We start from the raw sequence: 15,722 nt of genomic DNA, 5'->3' as shown, positions 1-15,722 counted from the left end.
GTGACCACCTTGCATATTGAATTGTATAAGCTGGGCAATGATGGTGTTATCTACTGGGGCAAGGTGGACTACAGGGTCCACTAATTACCAGTGGTGGACAAAGGCACTTGCGCACGCACACCCACATATATAATTTGCAAAATGCCATGAACAAACACTAGCTGTGTCATTTAAGGGTTGAAGACCCTGCTTATGGTGGAATGGAACTTGGTCCTTTTTGTGTCCTTTCTAACCTAGAGTTAAAGCACTACATAATCAGAAGATGGGTTGCACCTACTTGGCATAAGAATTGTAGTCAAGATACACGAACTAATAATGGATTAGTTACTCTGGTGGGTCCCTGTTAGGGAAAGTGAGGTACGCTGAAGGATTGTAAAGTAGTTTCCCCATATCTGTTTTGAAGTATACTGATCAATGGTCTTCTCTGAGACTTGGCTATTTTCTGTTTTGAAAATGTCAGCTTCAACAATAGAATTTCCCAATGACAGGATAGGTTCTTGCTGTTCTGTAGGAATTTCCCTCCGATTGATAAGACCCCAAGCTGCCCGATGCTAAAAGCTTTGTCACTATAACGAAGTGAGGGAAAGAAATGATCAGATGAGATCAAAGGCCATAGAAGTGGCCCGTGTCTCACTGGAGTGATAGAGTTGTGTTGAGGTTGTACCACTTCAAAGTTCAGGTGGGACTTCATGTCATGGAATTATCCTTTTAAAAAGAAAATCTGGTGCCTAGCATATCATGGAGAAGGCTAGACTAGAAGCTCTCTCCCTGACACCTAGTTTTCTGCGTGGAGAACATTTTTGTATGGAACAAGTCAGTCACGTGAGCCTCGACTTGCAGGTTGAAGTGGTGCAGCCCAGACGCACCTTTACTAATTAACCAACTGCAGAGATCGTGAGAAACAGGGTGGGCAGACAGAATCAAGCCACTGTTCAGGACTCATCGTTAAAGCTTATATATTTACATATGACTGTGACTGTATTATGAGTGAATATGCATGCCACCCGTTGAAATGAGTGAAATTTAGAAATAATTAAATTTGGCTGGACTGTGTCTGCTGTCTCTGGATAATTTTTAAAAATCTAACCTGCAGCCCAACAGTCAGGTTGGTTTGACATATGATTTGCATTATGTTTTTTAATTTGTCCAGCATTAGAGGACCTTATTTATTGCGCGACTGCGACTGAAAAAGCAAAAATGAGCAAAGACAGCTATCATCCAGACGCTTCCTTTTTATTGTGTTGTGCATACAACTGCCTGCACATTTATTCTGAGTGTATCTGAATAGTTCTAACACCTTAGTAGGTGTTGCCGTTTACACCAAAAGCAGGACAGCATCAAAAGAATCCAACTGAATGGGTTCCAGGATCACTCGGGTGCCAGTTGCTTTTGGCTCAACTGGATCAACTTTTCAGACCATATCGCTTTCCTTAGGAACTCTCTGCACAAAACAAAACTCCTTTTCAGTTTATAATCCCTTTACAGAGCATATTGGAGCCCCCAAGGTGGCTAAATTAAACGATTCTGAAAAACTATAAATTTGCATGAAGCATCTTTTTAAAAATGAAATCGCTGATGCTAAAAATTGTATAGTCATCGAATGGAAGAATGGAAACCGGACTTTCTATAATTTTGGGGAAATAATGATTAATGAAGAACTTCAATTTCTATCAAAAAAAATAAAAAGCTCAAAATAGTCTTATCAAACAATTTTACAGTGCAATGCTATGCTTATTTGCTTGGGTTTGCAAGCCTCTGTTTCTTTAAAAAAAGAATTTGTATTACCCACTGTAGGTGGAGAAAACTGTCCACCCCACTTTGTTCTATTTCTACAGTTGCATAAAACTGAGACAACTCATCACAAGCTTTGTCTCAACTGTGAGTGTATGCAGACAGGAATCGGTCTCTAGCGCTAGTTCAAATTTGGAACATGCAGAGAGGAATACCTTTAGATGATAATGTGGAAAATAGTCTCTGGAGACTAGTGGCCTGGGCATACATCAGTAACCACTTGGCTTGACTGTAGTACCTGGAACTGCCTTAGCCTTTAACTTTTGAAATATCTGAATACCGTGGTTCAACTTTGGTCTAGAGCTTGATCACATGGATAACATACATTAATTGTAGGTGAGCTCCATTAGAAATCATTCCTGTTCATATTCAAGGAGCTGATCTTGACTTTGAAGTAGCCATGGCCTGAGATGTTAAAGAAAGTGTTTTTCCTGTATACACCTCCTCTCTGGGATTACAGTTAACTGGAGAAACACTGGCTTTTATGGTGAGGTTATTCTCAGCCACATACAGGGCTTGCTCTGTGGTGACACCCTATTTGTATACTCCTTCCCAAAGGAAGTTATCTGGCCTTTCTGTATTGAAATCTTTAAGCATATAGTAAAAAAAAGTCATTTTGACAAACTTTTGGGAATCTGAGTTTGTTCATTTTTTTAATCCTTGCCTAGCTGCTATTTTTATTTTAAATTTGATTCTAATTATATTCTCTTTTGATAATGATGAACATATGGTTATAAGTTGCTTTTCTTGCCTGCAGTCAAGATATATGATTAAATAAATAAAATAGGCGTATAGCTTTTGGTGGGGTTCTGCCAACCATATACCAAGGAGAAGCAGGCAGGATTCCTTTACAGTGAACACTTTGCTTTGCATGAAACATATGACACAACAAACCACTGTGAGTGGAATAGGTATAAATCTGGTATGTCCAAAAGCTTCAGCAATGCTGCAGGCACAGAGGCTTTTTCTTCTTCCTTTCCCACTTCTTTTGAATTAAGAGACTAGGATTTGTGTGCATGTTTATTTTGTCTATTTTGTCAAAGATAAATACACAAACCTGAGGTCATCCTGACAAATTCCACAGAAACAATGATTCTTTAGCCCGCCTGTCTAACCTCCAGGCTCCAAGTATCAATGGAATTGCATTAAATCAAATGGGACAAAGCATCAGGGGCTGGCCCAAAGACTCTCCTCCTAACTGTTTAACTCTTCCCAGATAAAATAGAAGTATCCATAGTGTTGTTACTCCAAGAAATACAAATCCAGTTATTATTAGTCTGCCGTAGCTGAAGGATCCAAGTCAGGAAGATCTTTAAGAAATCATCTCTTACCCACTGGCTGAGAGTGAGGGACACGGTGGGTAAGTTTTTACATTCTGATTGACTCTTGCTCAACGTTACTGGAGGACCCATTTAGGGGACTCCCGAGACTAGCCTGTGCTGTTCAGGGGATCTTGTACGTTCCGGTGCAGGTGGGTTGGCTTTCAGGGTGGCTCCTTATGGTTTGTCACTGGCACAGAGATAACAGTGCGAGCAGCTCCAGGTACACATATCAAAACATTCCGGCGAATTACTTAGCCTGTGCTTTCTTTGGAGTGGGGTATAGTCAGTATCCGTGCCCCTCGCGATCAGTCCCACTTTGTGCAGGGCGTAGGGCGACTGTGGGTGGCTGTGTTTTGTGCCCTGGAAAGGACACCCGAGGAGGAACGGAGAGTGAGCTCTGGGCTTCATTGCAAAGGATCCTGGATTCAGAGCAGTGTGAGAGTCTGGACTGAACTGGCTATGTTTGCCGTGGTGCCTCCCTTTCAATGGGAAATCCCAGGTGTCTGTCCTGGCTCCATCCTCACCCTCACGTGCAACAGATGTGCAAATGGTTAAAAATGGTATCTGTGCATTATCTATTTCACCCTGACTAACGCTTGAGAGCTGGCATTAATCAGGATGGGATGGGGGAATAAGAAGATGCTGAGTTCATGTTTCAGCAGTACATATTTGGGCTAAAGATTAGGAGAAAGGGTCTGTTTCTTCAGAACAGAAAATAAGATTCATCATTTACAGACAATGAAGACAATGAAGGGAAGGGAACTTATAGTTACAGGGCATTGTCGCTGAAGTAAATGATCTATCAAGCATTGCAGAGAGAAAGTATCAATGAAGTACGGTAACTGGTGTCTTGGAGCTTCTGGTAGAAAGAAAGAGCAAGAAGTAAAATCAGAGCAAATGCTGTTTGGAGTATCTTCATCTCTGAGTTCTCTGGATTATGTGTGTGTTTTATTTCCTTTACACACTGAATTTCACTAATTGTGTTTTTCACTGAGAGTTCTTAGTGTGTTTTTGTTTCTAACAAGGAATATTTCCAAAGCATTGTTCAGGGTTCTCAGAATGGGCTGCAGTTTCTCCTGGGTTTTATCCTCAGACATATCTTGCCCATGCTCATCTTGGTCATCTGGCCAAGGTTGTTACATGTGCACAAGGTTGTTACAGGTACAAAAGGCAACAGAAAATGAACTTGTAAGCTTCTGAGGGCACTGGGGAATGTCAAGTGGAACAGGTGCATGTGCATTTCCTGAACTATGCCTAAAAGGAGCTACAGATTTAGTGGAGGAAGGGAGATGGAAATAATTGTGTTGTGGTGAAGGCCATGAATACAGATTTTTATAGATTTCCACTATTTGTCTGACCAAAACCAATGTGCCTCCAAGTCTACGTACACATTACCATTTTCTATCATTTTGATCACTCATTCACTAAACAGATGTTCTAATAACAGCAAAAACATAGTTCTGAAAGAGACTAAGAGGTACCAGATTATTGTCTAGTTATTTTTCATTTTTGGAATTTATCACTCTGCAAAGCTCCAGAAAATTAGCATCAGCCTGACCCTCCCCTTGCCCAAAGCACATCCTCTCACACCCCAAAATTTAACATTAATGCTTTGTGGAGATAATGTTTTAATGATTGAGCAATATCCACAAGTATCTCTGCGGTTTTTCTATGTCTTTTTTCATTGTGGTATCCAGTGCTAATTTCTCAGAATGAGTTAGTTCCAGGCCAGTTCTGGGACCTAGGAGGACTGGAAGATCTCAGAGGAATTAAAGTAACTGAATAAACAGGATTAATTCGTGTCTTGTTGTGAACTCTGACTAATTAAGGATTAAATGTCAGTTGGCCTTGACCAGCTGTAGTGCGGCCTGGATGCTTACAAGTAAAGCTCATATGGAAGTGGCCCCATACATTATTGCTCTCTTCCCAGCAGGGCTAACCCTGTCAATGGGCAGAGCAGGGCAGCTGCCAGATGCAAGGGGCTGGGTTAGGCATCGGGGGACAGAGCTACTTGTGCCAGGTAGCCTGCTCGGTGCCCCCTCAGTTAGCCTGCTGCCCCTGGGTGTAAAGGAGGACCCTGGGAATGGTGTCTCTGTAGCAACGATGACATAAAGTTCAACTATCTATGTTGTAAGCCGCCCCGAGGCTTCGGCGAATGGGGCGGCATAAAAATGTTTTAATAAATAAAATAAATAAATAAACTGCCCATCTCACTGGTTTCTGTGTATAAAGGGTGGAGTTGAGGGATCTTGTCCTTTGCCCCAAGCAGCAAAGTCTCCTGGATTGGTTCTGCTGCTCAGACACCTTGCCAGTAACTTTGGCCAATGGGTCAGGCCATCTCCTGTGCAGATCCCATGAGTTAATGACCTGGGACACAAAAATGGCCCATCATATTTGCCATTCTCGACTATTTTTTCCTTGTAGGAGACTATGAAATAAGTATTGCAAGTGGCACCCGCTGGTTGCATACCTGTGCCTAATTTGTGAAATAAGGACAGAACTTGTTTTCCATTAATTAGGGAAGAGACAGGAAAACTAAAAAGAAATTCAAATGGTTATGGAGCGGGAGAACAAATTATTGTGGATAGATATAAATTGTTGTGCGTTAACCATCTGCAGTGTCTATGTGACATCCTTACTTGCCTTTATTTGTAAAACAGTTTTTATTCACCACCATTTCTCATATGGGTACATTTTGCCTTGCTACCAAATTCAGACAAGACAATATGGACCTGTTTTCAGTTTTCAGTTTCAGTATGGACCTGTGTGTGCGTGCTTTTGGCATTGGTATATTCCACTGACTGATAGGATGGCAACTAGCCAAAAAGTATGACAGACTGAAAAGAAGAAATCAGTCCAATGTTCTTTCATTTTGCTGTTTATCCCTCTTGATGTTCTTTGTTAATTCTCCCTCAAGAAGATTTAAGAAGTTCTTTAGAGGTAGGGAATTCAAACACAGTCTAAAAAATGAACACACCATCGTTACAAGCAAAAACTCAGGAAAATATTCATTGATTTTTTTTTTAAAAGAGTCTTAAAAAAAGAGCAGTAGCAGCAGTAATTGATGACTTATGTAGCAACTGCTCAGTAAATAGAAATTCTAGGTCTCTGGTCCCTCATGGGGAAGCAAATTCCACTGAAATTCCTGGCCCTGTTACCAAGCACATGTGCTCAAGATGCAGATCTGGCATTCATACCCCTGGAACGAAAGAATGTGATTGAATGATGTGACAGGGCAATCATTTCAGATTTTCTTCCAGGACTGAGGGTAGGGAGCTTTGCAAGGAAAGGGAAGCATGCTGATGCATTTGCAGTTATGTTTTAGCGGTGTCAGAGCTTTGCATCTGGCTCCTAAGAACATATGAAACAAGCCACACTTTCCGAAACGCCCAGACCTTCTGCAGTCGCCTCCCCCGGTTCTCTCTCTCTTCCCTCCTGTGTTCTCTTGCCTAAGTGACATCTCTTAAGTGTGCAAGTTCCTTGACGAGTCCTGATTAAAGCCGCACGCAAGCAGATGCTTAAATCCCTGTACAGTGCTAAGCCTGTGCAGGCATAAACAAATCATGAGAGCTTTTCAAGAGGGGGTAGGTGCCCCTGAGGAAACCATTTGTCTCCAGGGTTCATTTCTTGGATGTTGTTTCTGGAAATTGAAGGATCCCCCACCCCCCGGCCGTCCCCCGTTCCTCTAAACAAGATGTAGTTCTGATGAACCAGTTGGAGCTCCATGTTCTTTGCAGTCCTGTGCAGGCTAGGGTGTGTTTTTCTGACGCACGAAACCTCAATCCATTCAATTTATTAAATATTTGTATGATGGGGTTTCAATTATAATAGATTTGCAAAGCTATGGAACTGCAGAAAAGGTTATTAACAAGGGGAATGCCAATATGCAGATGCCACAGTTTTTTTCTGAATGATGAACATCTTTTCAATTTTGCAGGAATGAAAACCAAAATTAATGAGTATTCCATTGAAGTTAAATGGGATCTCCAATATAATTTCTTAGTAAAGAACTTTTAATGGTTATTATGGGGAGATACTATTAACATTCCATCTACTGTATTTTTTTCCAGTGGAGATGTATAAATGAAGTGTTTGTCCTCGTTTTAAGGACAAGTATTCCTATTAGGGCCACTGTATGGAGGTCGAATCATATCCCTTTTTATGGCAGCTGATACCGCATAGTTAGTTGTGTGTAGCGGCAGTAATTGTTCTCATAGTAAAGCAAGTTTCAGTACAGATTAAGTAGGATTTGGTGGCTGTATTGTGAAACTCATTCTCTTGCAGTGCAATTCTATGCATGTTTATTCAGAGGTAAATCTGTAATCAACAGAGCTTACTTTCTAAAAATTATGTCTGGGATTGCCACTTTAGAATTGTAAGTCAAAGACTGGACTTCATAAATGTTAGGGGTTTCATTGTTAAATTAGTTATTTATACTTACAGTCAAACTACCTGCACAAGGCAGTGTTGGGAATGAGAAGGATGGTGGTCTTGGGCCACCTCCCGGACAATTCTTCAGACTCAGAATCTGAAATGACCTGCAGCGAAATTGGGAAGGATGGGCCAGGTCAAGATGAGATGCAGGAAGCAGAGGTGGCCAAGCGCTTCACTGAGCCAGGCAGTTCCTGGGAATGACCAAGATGTCCTGCCAGTGGAAGGGGTTTCTGAGGAGGAGGAGGAATTCTCAGATACAGGCCCAGGCCCTTGCTCTGAACCCTGTGGAGAGGTGTCAACAGCGGTGGAAGGCCCAATTGAATGAGCAGTGTATGGGGAGGAAGCGTGCTTGCCTTCAGAAATACCCTCGTAAGGGGATGGGGCCCAGTTCCTTGAAGTAACTACTAGATTAGAAACATGGAACATAGAAACAGAGCAAGTCAGAAGGGTCTCCCGGGCCATCAAGTCTGACCCCTGGGTCCAGCCAGCTCCACTCATGACATGCCCACCATGTGCATGTCCGCCTACTATGTGCACGTCCCACAAACTGCTCTGTGCATGCTCAGAGAGCTGTTCTGGATGATTTGTACTTGGGAACAATGAAGAATGTTTTGCAAGCAAAATGGTCTGTGCCTTTTGACTGCTCGAAGGGGGAAATGCTTGGTTCACAACAGCTTGAACCCAATCTAGTGTTTACCTCCAGGAACTCTCCTTAGGAACATGCTTGGGAGCCATCCCCTTGGGAGGGACGTTCTGTGATCATGTGGTGATCTTTTAATTGGACCTCCTGCCTCTGCTGACGCCTTGCCACAGGGTTGAGAGGCCTGGCCCGTGTCTGAGAATTCCTCATCCCCAGAGACACCCCCCCCCTCCCCGAATGCACATCTTGGCTGTTCCCAGGAATAGCCTGGCTTCACCAGTCCTTGAAATAATCACTTCCTCCACCTCCTGCATCTCAAAATCTGGACCTGGCACATCCTCCCCAATTTCACTGAAAGTTGTTTCACTTTCTGATGCCAAAGGAGGCAGCTGTAGTTCCTTGTACAAGTTTTTATAGGGACATACATACTGAGTTCATCTAGTGTTGATACTGACCTCCCAGAGTCTCCAGGGTTTCAGACAGGAGTTTTTCCTGTTCTACCTGGAGATGCTGGTGAATGAACCAGGGACTTTCTGCATGCCAAAGGGTGCTCTGTCACTGAGCCGTATCCCTCCTTTTTGGGATACCTCTGCTTTTTACTGAATGGGCCAAATTGCAAATTTCAGTCTTATGCAAGATAATCCAATGCAGCCTTCCCCAACCTTATGTCTTCCACACGTTTGGACTGCAACACCCAGAATTCCCAGTCAATGGCCCTGCTGGATGGGAATTCTGTGAGTTGTGGTCCAAATGATTCTGAAGGCCACCATGCTGGGGAAGGCTGATCCAGTGGAGTACTTCCTCCAGTGTTTAAAGCTGCAATCACATACAAGTTACCTGAATGTAAGACTCATTGAACTTACTTCTGAGTAGATATACATAGGATTGTACTTTAAAATAGGTTCCTTTTTTCTAGCCCTGCTTTGATTGACTGGGGAGCTTCTGCCAGTCAGTGCTGACACTATTGAGCTAGCTGAACCACGGATTTATATTGGGATAAGGCAGTCTCCTACCTTCCTGCTGTGTAATCCAATGGATCCCATTCTTGTCTGCCAGAGCAAACAGATCTATCACTTATAATCCCCTTTCTGGCTAACTCTTCATGTTAATATGTGTGCAGATCAAGATAATCTAATTCCTTTCCTTTATCTGCTGTTTCTTGTTTACACTACTAGAAGAGCACATGTCTGTGTGGTCCCCTGCTTTCCCAACCTGAAACAACTTTCTGTAACTTTCTCCTGTGCTGTTTTCTGTGGACTATAGAAGGAAAACTAATGATAAAAAGCAAACCAAAAACCTTCTCTTCTTTCAACCTAAACAATGTGTAAAATACATCTATGCCAAGGACAGCTATGCCAAATGAAACAGCAGCACTGTCTCTAGAATCGTAAGAAGAAATAAAATTTTATTGCAGTTGAGCAATATTAGCTATAATGTCAATCTTTTTATCTTTCTGCTGTGTTATATAAAGTTATAAAATTTTGCAGATATGAGTGAGGGAGAGGGTGGGGAATGGGAAATGGTCATTTGACTAAACTGCAGGTTAATTGGCTTAGTTTTAGTCAGAGAATAAGAAAACGGCATTCCAGTAATAAGGCAGATCTATGCTGCTGTTGCAACGAGGGGATCCCGGTCTCCATGCAGAGGGACCTCTGGACCCTACCTCTGGGGCAGCAGATTAAACGGTTGAAGTTGGAGGTAGAGTTCCCTTCCTGAAAGATGCACTCTCTCCCAGTTTTACAGTTGCGGCTGCAGCAGCGAAGAAGCAGAGAGCAGCTTGCCAACCAGGGAATCATGCCACGTGAGTATTTCTCCCTGCTTTCTCCCTGTATCTCTCCTTCACCAGCGGGCCCAGGCAGCCTCAGCTGAGGGCTATGCGACCCACCAGCAAGACACACCATTAGGATGCTCTCCAGTTTTAGGAACAGCAAGGCAGACCTCTGTAGCTGCACCACTCTAGCATGCTCACCTCCAGGAATCAGTAAGATGCCGTGGCACAGAGATCTTTTCTTCCATTGCCGTCATCCTGGGAGGACTGTAATGCTGCAACAATTTCCCCCTCGTTCTGGTATGATAATATGCGGTAGATTAAGTTGAGCAACTAGTTCAGCACTAAAGACTGCATGGAATTTTTTGCCATCACAGACTCAGCTTGTTCCTGCAATTACATTCAGCTAAGGTCTAGATTCTAGAAGATTTACTCACCCACCCCTGCCCCCAAATCTAGGACTCTGATGAGCTGGTGAGTTGCAGCTTCCCACTGAAGCAGAGTAGAAAGTCCTGTTTACACAGCCCAGCTTTAGGGTGCCTCACAAAAGCCCTATGAGGGAGGTCATGATTATTCCAATTTTTTGCAGATGGGGAAACTGAGACTGAGAGAGATAACAGCTTGCCCAAGGCCACCCAGTGAGTCCATGGTCAAACTAGGATCTGAATCCAGGTCTCCCAGCCCAAGCACTCTGCCTGCTGGATCACACTGACTCTGAGCCACACTGACTCATAAGCCTTTGGGTGCCGCATGTCATTGTTAGCCTCTGCTCTTGCTTCCCTTGCAAACATTCTACGTCGTTGGCATGGAATGTCTGTCGCTTCCGTACAAAATGGTGCATGCCGCAGTCTGGCAGTTTCAGGGGGCATCTGTCACTGTATGCAGTACAGGTACAGCATGTGAAGTATTACAGAGTGGATCCTCTCAGGCTGTTTATGCAATGCATTGCCCAAAGTTCTTGGCAGTTTTAGTCGTATTCTGCTATCAGAATTAATTGTCAGGTCCTGCACAAATGAGGTGTCATTGGTGTTTGCCAACTGTCAGGAGATGATCTGACACCCCATAAAAGATGCTAGTTCACCCCCTAAAAGGCATTTGAATTCTCAGAGAGAGGTAAAAAGAAAGTGGCAGGGGATGTGGAAGGAAGAATAATGGCATTATTTTAGGCCCCAGAGGCAAAGGGGCCTACACCATCTCCAAGGCCCGACTCCAGATTTTCCACCGTATCTTCATCTCCTCCTACCTCTATAATCCCAGGCATATTAGGGGATCATGCTTGACCATGGGCTTCATCACAATTAAAGTCAGGGCAATGATATCTCCCTGCGTACATCTTGCAAAATCATGTAGGAAAGCAGCCAAGAAATGGGCAAATACGTGCTTTTTTCCTTCTTTTTGGCCAGACCAGCCAGACATACGTGAGATGCATGAACTATATTATGGGACCTGTGGGCATTTTCTAGCTATATCTTTAAATGCTTTTTTAAAGTGCATCTAGGGAAACATGACAACTGAAATGGCCTTGAGCACAGCGTGCTGGATTGTGGTTACATACTGTAGAAAGAAATGCCAGCGATCATGTTTGTCCCTGGCTGCGATCTTCTGGGCCTTCACATATCCATGTGAAATTATGTACGTGGTACACAGGTCAAAATTTACACCCAGGCATTGCCAGTTTGCACCCAGGGCCCAGTGAATGCCCCGGGAATGCATTCACCTAATGCTGTTCATACGATGGATGTCATGTGAATGTGGACCTGGATAGACCACTGGGAACCCCACATAAAGGAAAGGAAGATAGAATATAACAAAGACATCTGCAAAGATGCCGCTCATCCAGCTTTCCTCCTCCTTTCCTTCAATGTTTCTTTGCTCTTCTGCCTTTCCCTTTCATACCATCTTTTCTTTCCCTATTCAGTGCAGCAAATCACAATGGAAGGCTCCTACCCAGATATAAAGAGCTAGTGGTGTTGCAGGGACTGAGGTTGATCAAGTGAATGGGGTCCTCCCATTGATTGATTGATAGATAAAACAAATATTGTCTCAGTGTGTGTTTATGTAAATTTAGAATAGATTCATTGAAACCAATGGGGCAAGCAAGTCCCACAGAGTCCGTTCAAGTCCTTGCTTTTTACACATACAAGTACACAAAATGCAAATACTTGAACACTTATTTTGTTGGACAGGTAGGTTATGCATTTAATAAATACATGAATATATACTTGTAAAAGATAAAAGCTGAGAGTGGAAAGCAACATCTGCAAAGAGTTATTCCTTTCTGTGTGAGAGAGAACAGTGGGGTGACACTTGATGCAAGTCTGTGGGTATCGCTGAGAAACCAATACACCGTACTGGTTTTTTTTTCATATATGCATATATGTGCAGATTTAATTAATCAGTCAACAAAAGCTGGTAAGACTGTGCAACTAAAATTCTGTCACTGGGTGACAGATCTAGGTGTTGCTCATTTGCCTCCATTTAGCACAGGGACACCAATAGTCTGATACACGTCTGTAAGGCCATAGCAAAGCTCTCTTGGAGCTTGCCTCCTTGAACCAAATCATGCACACTTTATGCCAACTTTCAAAACCCAACTGCTTTAAAATCATAACATTTTATGCCGTGTTCCTTTTAAAATTATAATATGGAATGATTGACTTTCTTATTATGATTATCTTTGAAAATAATGCCTTTTGTTACACTGTAACCAAGAACTTATAGGGAGGGGAAATGAAAAGAAAAGAAAGATTTAGGGTTTTGTTGCAAGCATCAGTATTTGATACCAGCTCCCCTGTCCACACAAACCTTAAGAGCATGGAAGTTATTAAATTCTGACACCTGAAAATTCTGGAATAGAACTTTGACAGGTATATATTTATGATCCTCTCATTAAGCACTGCATTTTAGCACTGATTTGCCACATTGCCACCATAACTTCCACAAAAAAGAGCTTGAATATTCAACATCATACTGACAGGATTTATTCTCATCCACCTCTGCTTTCTATACATTTTACTATTTTGTAGTCTATAGAATTCACACAATTACTTCTAGCAATGTTCTTTCTTCTTGTGTTCATCTCATGTCAAACATACCCACATAAACTTTTGGTTTTCTTCCTTGTGTATTCTTATTAAATGGAGTACCATTTCAATAGCTGCATACCAAGTCTCTTCAGTGGTACACCAAATTCTGTGGCTGATTTTGCAAGATATAAAACTGCCTTCCACTACCTGGTACATTCCAGATGTGTTGAACTGCAACACCTGTAAAATGCATCCAACATATTAATTGAAAAGTGCTGTAGTCTGCACATGTGGATTGTACCAGGTTGTGGACGCTGTTCTAGAAGCAGGAAGATGTTTTTAGATCCATGAGGAGACATAGTTTATTGACAGAACCCTTTTTGGGTTAGAGGAAGTCTCAGGTCCAACCCAGCAACTCCAGGTAGGAATAAGAAGAAACCTTTTTCTGAAACCCTGCAGAACCACTGCCAGTCTGTGCTGACAATACTGGGCTCAAAGTACCAGTGAACAAAAGGCAGCTTCCTCTGCTGCTAAATTTACCAGAATCATTTTTTATCTCATCGTGCTTTTTACCACTGGTCTTGCTTCATCTCTTTCTCCTGTGGTATATGCTCGGTGATTTTTCTTTCTTCGTTCATTTTTCATGTGTGTCTTCCCTTTCGGGCCTTTAGTCTCTTGATAAGTTGCTGCTTGGTAAGTTTGTGTCTTCTGTGAAACAAAAATCCATCCTCTTTCAGGATCCGTTAAGCACAAGAGGCAAATAATAAATTAGCTCATCCAATTGCGTCAATGCAAGATGACTCATAACCCTGACAACAAATCCATTTGGTGAAGGAGGGAGGTACCAAGCAGCATGCAAGGACTAGAGGAGTCATTCGTTTAAAAAAGTTTTTTTGTCTTAATTATAATTATACTCTTTTTAAAAAGAAAGTGCAAATCACATACATGTTAACTCAAAATATTACTCTATTGCCCTTTGATTTTTCAGTCACATTTTGTGCAAATCCACTTCAAGCCCCAATAATTTGACACTTACTAGAACAGAGACCTAATTTTTGTCCACAATCCTTACTTTTGGATTCTGGACAACTTTCATTGTATAAACAACTAAGTTACACATTAGCAATGAGATAAAATTTCTAGGAGTTCTTTTCACAGCTTTGGAAAAAGGGAAACTTTGCTCGCATGCCCTTAAATCCAGAAGGCAAAAAACAAATAGCAAGATTCCAAAATGGTCCAGAAGGCAATGCCCAGCCAAGACAAGCGTGGTCGGCCTCGAAAGCTTTACCAAGTGCATGGCAATATAGGGGCAGCCTTTCCCTTGATGAGAAACGGTGCTGAGATGTTTCTAGTGAAGAAAACTACCTGGTTTGAATCCCTGGTAAGAGGAGAGACAAGAATTGGAACTTGTGGATTGGGTTTCCTTTGGCTTTCCATCTGGGGTCACTTGTGTCCCCAAAACAAAATTCAGTCTGCCTATGGTCCCCTAAAGAAAGGGTTTTGAGGAAAGAGGTAAGGGGCATGTTTCTCCTGCCACCCACCTTCTTTCCCTCTGTCTCTGAGACAGTTCTCAAAACGCTTTCACATTCTTGTATGATCAAGCATTGGACTCTGTGGGTGCACATAAGTGCCAGTGAGCTGTTTGAGTCCATCCTGTGACATCCCTGCCTAACTGGATTACTTTTCCCCATGAAAGCAAATGGTTGATGCTCACAGCTATAGGAACAGATGAAGTGTTGGTTTTGCAATGAGTGCACAGCCTGAGTTTTGCCACTGGCATTGGGTAGCTTGGCCTTCCCTGACAGACACATGCAGGGGAAATGCACATGCAGCACAGCAATGCAAGACATATCCACAGCCCCTGCCCTGCACATGAATGCTGCCTCTCATAATGATGGACATTTTGTAGCCTATTTTGTTTGCTCTCATAGATGTTCCCTGTGTGCCCTTTGTAAGTTTTTAGATTCAGCTTTGTTATTGTGCACATGGAATGGATGCTGCTGGCAGAAAGGTCCTCTTCTTCCCATTCTCCTCTCTATAGCCTTTTGTGCACCTTCCAAATCTGTTGTGGAGGGTTGGGAGGATGGCAGGGGAGGGAGGGATCAGAAGGAAGCACCCCCTTCCTCCAGCAGTATCCATCCCATTGGGGCTGACACCAATACGCCAAATTAAAACTCATGTGCGAATTTGCTTAGCACAGCTCTGAACATGCGTGGACCTCCCTGGTGGTCCACTTCACAACTGGATGTTCCCTGGCTGGCCACTTTAATGGGAGTACTTTGCACTGAAATCATTTCCAAGTAAATGTGTTTAGGAAATGTGTGCAAGGCCAGCAGATGCATCTGTCTCTGTCATCTCTTGAGCTTCTCACAGAATGCATTCAGATACTGGACAGATGGTGCTTTTCTGATAGCCTACACCTCTCTCTAAGACAGCCGTAGTTTCTAAGCCATCTCCATACAAGCCCACCCCTAACTTTCCCCTGCTTAGGTTATCATCTGTATCTTTGCTTTGCTCTCCCCATCCTCATTTCTCTTGCCACAACCTGACCTGTGACAAAGACTGATGATTTCTGTGGGTTTTCCTCCTCTGTTTTCAACCGCTGCTATAAAAAGAGCAGCAACAACAACAAAAGCCGACAGCTAATTTTGTGTAGTTGTTTTTGTAGAACTTTGTTAGGTGTTGTGATGATGACAGTTGTCACTTGCTGTGCTCATCTGGCCTCTGTCTGTTTCTGATTG

At 42.7% G+C, this 15,722-nt stretch overlaps 1 protein-coding gene across 10 annotated transcripts in view; it reads left to right on the top strand.

The window, feature by feature from the left end:
* The window catches only part of MYOCD (myocardin), a 316,680-nt gene that overhangs the window by 268,268 nt on the left and 32,690 nt on the right, over positions 1-15,722 (top strand). For 5 of the 10 annotated variants that reach the window (XR_006416965.1, XM_044453728.1, XM_044453727.1 and 2 more), the window contains one exon: positions 9,923-9,988. Coding sequence is in view for 8 of the 10 variants with exons in the window: in XM_044453728.1 (XP_044309663.1) it covers positions 9,923-9,988 (66 nt within the window). In the remaining 2 variants the exon portion in view is untranslated. Of the gene's footprint in view, positions 1-9,922; positions 9,989-10,544; positions 10,594-10,614; positions 10,846-15,722 lie in introns of those variants that run through there. The other 5 variants (XM_044453730.1, XM_044453733.1, XM_044453738.1 and 2 more) reach the window with 3 other exon arrangements.

This window comes from Varanus komodoensis, unplaced genomic scaffold (genome assembly GCF_004798865.1).
Source record: "Varanus komodoensis strain SLA01 unplaced genomic scaffold, ASM479886v1 scaffold7_1, whole genome shotgun sequence".
Lineage (NCBI taxonomy): Eukaryota > Metazoa > Chordata > Lepidosauria > Squamata > Varanidae > Varanus > Varanus komodoensis.
This window is presented reverse-complemented; position numbering and strand designations above follow the sequence as displayed.